At 50.1% G+C, this 5,179-nt stretch overlaps 1 protein-coding gene across 7 annotated transcripts in view; it reads right to left on the bottom strand.

Annotated features, from left to right (window-relative positions):
* Positions 1-479: 479 nt before the first annotated feature.
* The window catches only part of NTRK3 (neurotrophic receptor tyrosine kinase 3), a 382,156-nt gene continuing 377,456 nt past the window's right edge, over positions 480-5,179 (bottom strand). For all 7 annotated transcript variants that reach the window (XM_032262482.1, XM_032262472.1, XM_032262475.1 and 4 more), the window contains one exon: positions 480-2,544. In XM_032262482.1, coding sequence (XP_032118373.1) covers positions 2,359-2,544 — 186 coding nt within the window. In that variant the 3' untranslated portion in view covers positions 480-2,358. The remainder of the gene's footprint in view (positions 2,545-5,179) is intronic.

Raw genomic sequence — 5,179 nt, 5'->3', positions numbered from 1 at the left:
CCAGTTCTTCTCCCGGTTCTTCCCAACCCATCAGTGACTATCACGTTTGAAACACACAGCCAAGAAGACAGAAGCCACACAGTGTCTGCTCAGGGGAGGATATGGGAGAAGGGAAGCAACAGGAGCATTGGTACCTCACTTCTAACCAGAAGACACTTTTCCCTGAGGCCCCTCTAGACCATGCCCTCCCTGAACACCTGTTCTTAGCTACCTAGATCAAAGCCAGCTTGTGCAGTTTCACCAGGACTCACAGCCCCAGCATAGCGGTCCTCTAGGTGGAAAAACAAAAGGGTAAGTGTCATAAGACAGTAAAGGGTTCCTTTGAGGTGGTCAATCCAAACAGCTTTTCCCCAAAGTCCTCAGGGACTGGGGGCATAGCACAGCCAGAAAACTCACAGCAAAATCCCAATTCACCTCCCTCCCCTCCCAGTCCAGCTAACCAGCCTTGTTGATCCTAAATCCCAACCATGGCTACAATCTGAGCACAGCTCTTTACTATTCAAATAAAAATATTTGTGGGTCTACAAAAAGAAGCAAAACCACAAACACATAATTCAGTCCTAAACCCCACACAGGGAGGCACACGTTTCAGCTGCCTTCAGCGAACCAGGACGTCCAGACTGCTGGCAGGGAAAAGGGCAGGCCAGAGGCTGCCGGGGGGAGCTCCAGTTTGGCAAAGGTCGGTCCATTAGGTAGCTCTGTGCTTGGGGTGAGGTGGAGGGGCCTGGCTTGGGAGGAGCACATCCTCTCCTCCCCAGCAGAAGAGCTCTGTGGGGCCAGGCTGTTGGCTTCCATGCGTCATGTGACATGGAGGCCCAGAGGTTAGCTCCACTGTGGTCTGTGGCGGCAGCCAGGAAGGCAGTGATTCCCTGGTGCTGGGGCAGAGGGAGCTGGCCCCAGCCCAGATGTTTCCTTCCCTCTCTCGGGTCAGGCCTCAGTCCTCATTAAGATGCCAAGCCTGCAGCACTGGCTGCTCATTGGACATCTCCCAGAGAAGCCTCAGCTCTTCCCCCTACCCCAGCCCACAAAAGTGATTTCTCAGCCCTTGCGTTTTCACAACAGCTCAAAGGCAGATGCATCCATCCTCCCAGGGGCTGGAAACGTGAGGAGAATGCCAAGGAGCCTGGCGCAGGTGCCAAGTAGATTCTCCTCTGCTGGCTCTCACCCACTCCACTGCTTGGTTCCCTGAAACACTCGCTGCTCCAGCCTCTCACTAGACCTGCCTTCCTTCCCTGGCAGTGGGGTTTACCCAGGAAGTGGGGTCTAGGATCTAGGGAAGCAGGATAAGAAACTGAGGACCAGCGGCCATTCTTTGTAATGACCTACAAGCAACCAAGCCTCTTGCTATTGCAACCCTAAAGCCCTCTGTGTCTACATTCAAAGATAACGTGGGAGACCCGGTTTCCTAACCCCCTCAGCTTCCCGGGGGCCTGAAAATGGAAGGTGAGGCCAAGGAGTCTTTGCAATGATGGAAAAGACAGGTGGCAGTGTCTTGGCAGGGTTCAGGTTTCAGCTATTTTGTCTTCTGTGGTTCTTTGAGTCCAGAAAGTCCAGTTCTTTAAGGTCTGAGAATAGAAAGACACTTCCTTTGCAACTCCAGCCAGACGCTTACACCCAGGACGGATGCAGTCAGCTCTCATCATGGTTTTGAGTTGTGGGGTTGTCTGTTCTGCGTTTACCCGTAGGTGCCATCGTCGAGTCCCAAAAGCATCAAGATGACACTCTTTAGAATGGACAAATGAGAACGTTGTCCTGAAGTGGAGGAAATGGGGAAGAAGTGGAGGCAAGGGCCCTGCTCCAGCATCGCTTCGTTGCTGAGCGCAGCCATGCGGTGCCCCCAGGCGCCTGTGGTGAGCTTCTGGGGTAACAGGTACACACAGCAGCAACTGAGCACCACCTGAGCCCCTCCCGTCCCAAAGCTCCAACCCAAAGATTGTCTCTCTGCATGGTCCAGGTCTTCTGTGCCGAAAAGCTGTGGCATTAGAAGCACGGGCCACAGCTTAAGTCGAAGGGAATTTTCCTTTTTATTATTAATATTTTAGAGTCTCTGAGTTGTTAAAGTCTTGTGGTTTTGTGTATCAGCAGCTTCTCCATGTACTAGAGAAGGTATCTCTCTGTAGATATAGATTGATAGATAGTTAGATATATAAATATATATATATATATATATTATGCCAAACTGCTTTACAGGGTTTTTTCTTTCTTTTTTTTCCTTTTTTCAGTGTTGTATGTGTAGCAGGCACTTGAGTTTATATGAAGATGTTTGCTTCAGTCAAGGATGGAAGGAGTTGTGGAAGGGAGAAATGGGGCAGGGAGAGAGGAGGCAACAGAGTATGAATTCATGACCGCCATCCACCGCTAGCCGAGAATGTCCAGGTAGATCGGGGTGGCCTTCCCCAGAGCATGGAGGATTTTGTAGATCTCCTTGATGTTCAGCCGCTGCTGGGGTTCCCTCTGCCAGCACCCCAGCATGACGTCATACACCTCTTTGGGGCAGACTCGGGGCCGCTCCAAAACACGACCTTGGGTAATGCACTCAATGACCTGAAAGAGAGAGGAGAACAAGGAAGTTACCCTCAAAGCCCAGCCGTGGCCCTGTGGCTCGGACTCGGCAAAAAGCAACAGCTTCCCTGATCGGTTTCAACGCAGAGCCCAGGCTCTCAGAGGCACAGGCTAAAGGCTGGTGCAGATGGCACGGGTTGACTGGTCTGTCCGGCACACGGGGCAGTAAGCAGCACTGGCTGGTGGAGCCGTCTGCTGCCCTTCGTCCTCCACGCCTTGGGACAGGCCCCCATTGACCAAGGACTCCCCACACTCTCTTCTCTTGTACCTCACTCTTCTCTAGTCCTGAATCTCGTCTGGATGACTGAGCTGAGTTCATTTTTCACTTGATAGTGGAGATGGGCTTCTGACCCGTCCCTCCCTCTCTCCTGAGATCCCCCAAAGAAGCTCGGCAGCCTCCGGCCCCTGAATACCTATCTCCTCTTACCTCTCATTCCTGGCAAGCTCCCAGTTGCAGATTCTGGGCACGTCACCATACTTGCCTCTGAGTCATGACATAGGACCCTTTTGCAGCAAGGTCCATCCTTCCCTGCTGTTTGCACTAAATCGTGCTTCCAGTTTCTCTTGAAGTCCTTAACACTAGGACTAGCTGTTGATTCACCACTGCCTTCTGGGTGGCCAGGTCAAGTCCGTTAACCTCAGGGTCTCAACATGCCCATCTGTAAGATGGAATCAAATGTCTGCCTTAACCCCCCTCCTAGGAGTGTTGTAAGGATGAAAAGAGACCAAGAAAAGGGACTGTATGGCCCAACATACTGAAAGAGCGGCCGTGAGAAGGAATAGGAAGAAAACAATGTGTGGCTGGCCGACCCCAGCAGGCCACTTGAGAACCACATGTGTGATGTGCAATTCATTCCCAATTCCTCAAAGACGCTTCTTTACTGACACTGAGTATGTGCATTTTCTAGGTTTCATTGTCTAGTTTTCAGGTTGGTTTTAACTTCTCCCTAACTCTACCACTGTATAACTGGTCAAGTCACTGACCCTGAACGTCAATTTCTGCATTTCAAGATTGGCCATAATGATAAAAATACACAGAATAATCTCTAGCTCAGCAGCTAAACAAATATGATTTCCCCTCTCTGCCCCCATTATTCTGTACCTAACGAGGCAAGAGCACTGTCTTTTTTCCCCTTTGCATCTCCCTACGTGGGTTCAGCCGTGCCTTGTCTTCAGCGTCGTCTCATGTCACGGTGACTTTGGGAGGGCTCATGAAACCATCACCATGTCAGCATCTGCCTGGTTATATCCACCCTGGAGTCTGCGATGGCCCCTCGGCTCATTTCTTTACCAGCCTGATAAGTACCCAGCCGCTCACACACCCCATCGCGTTAGAGCCCCAATTCCACCTTCCATCACTTTCAGGAAAAGGGATTCAGTTCAAACTACAGTAGCAGCTGCTGATGCCAAGATCAAAGGCACCCGGGAGCGTCTCTCCTCATGTTGGACTGTCCAGGTTTGTTGATTTCCATGGACAAACCTATGATCAGTGACTACCAGTATGTGGCTGCTATGGTCGGTGGAGTGGGGAAAGTGGCTGAGGGCAGAAAGCCTGCCTTTGAGGCCAACGCCTCCTCTGGCAGTCTCAGAAGAAATGGCAAACACCCTGTTAGCTGCTATGAGCCAGCTCAAGTACAGGGGCTAAGTCTTCTCTTAAGACCCATAGCAACCTCAGCCCAGAACCTCTGTATACTGGGGCCACCAAACTACACGAAGCAGCGTTCAGGTGCGTGCATGTGCATATGTGTGTGTGTGTGTGTGTGTGTGTGTGTGTGTGTGTGTGTGTTCCTAACCTCTCCTCCCCTGGGAAAACAGTAACAATTTTTTAAAACACCGTAACAAATGGGTTCTAGTATACACACTTTCATTACTTTAAAAGATTGTTAAAATATTTTGTGCTACTTTGGGAAATTTAGTCAGGCCCCATTGAGCTTGTGAATCATGAGATGTTACACATTTTACAAAACACTTTCTTTTCAGTCTTTGAAATTCACTTAATTCAGTGGTCAAGACATAGGAGAGCAGAGACAAACACAGCTCCCGAGAAAAAAGACACTCTCTTCAATATTCAAATAAGGTTTCAATACTGAAAGCCTCATATTTACATTTTCCCAGCAAACAGAAGACCAGAAAAAGGACTGCGGCGTTTCATAGGTCGGCTGGGCTGAAAGACTGGGGTCCTTACTGCCTACAAACTGTACTGAATTCCCTGGAGCAACATGGCCTGGTCCATGCATCAGGAAGCATCCTGACAGGCTTTGGAGGCAGAGGAGTCCTAGGATTATAGGCCAGGCTTCGTGTCTGTCTCAGAGGCTGTTACATGTGAGACGCTGACCAGTCCACTTCAGTGCCCCAAGCAGACCCCCTTCCTTTAACCTGAATCTCAAGAGGGGTTTTTGTAAAAATGACTGAGTTAATAGAGCTAACATGCTTAGAAAAGTGCCTGCTACTAAATGCCAGCCACTATTAAAAGATGTTTATGGGCAGGGCGCGGTGGCTCAAGCCTGTAATCCCAGCACTGTGGGAGGCCGAGGCGGGTGGATCAAGAGGTAAAGAGATCGAGACCATCCTGGTCAACATGGTGAAACCCCGTCTCTACTAAAAATACAAAAAAAAA

This window comes from Sapajus apella, unplaced genomic scaffold, assembly GCF_009761245.1.
Source record: "Sapajus apella isolate SASKATOON/1434 unplaced genomic scaffold, GSC_monkey_1.0 scaffold129, whole genome shotgun sequence".
In the NCBI taxonomy this organism is placed as follows: Eukaryota; Metazoa; Chordata; class Mammalia; order Primates; family Cebidae; genus Sapajus; species Sapajus apella.
This window is presented reverse-complemented; position numbering and strand designations above follow the sequence as displayed.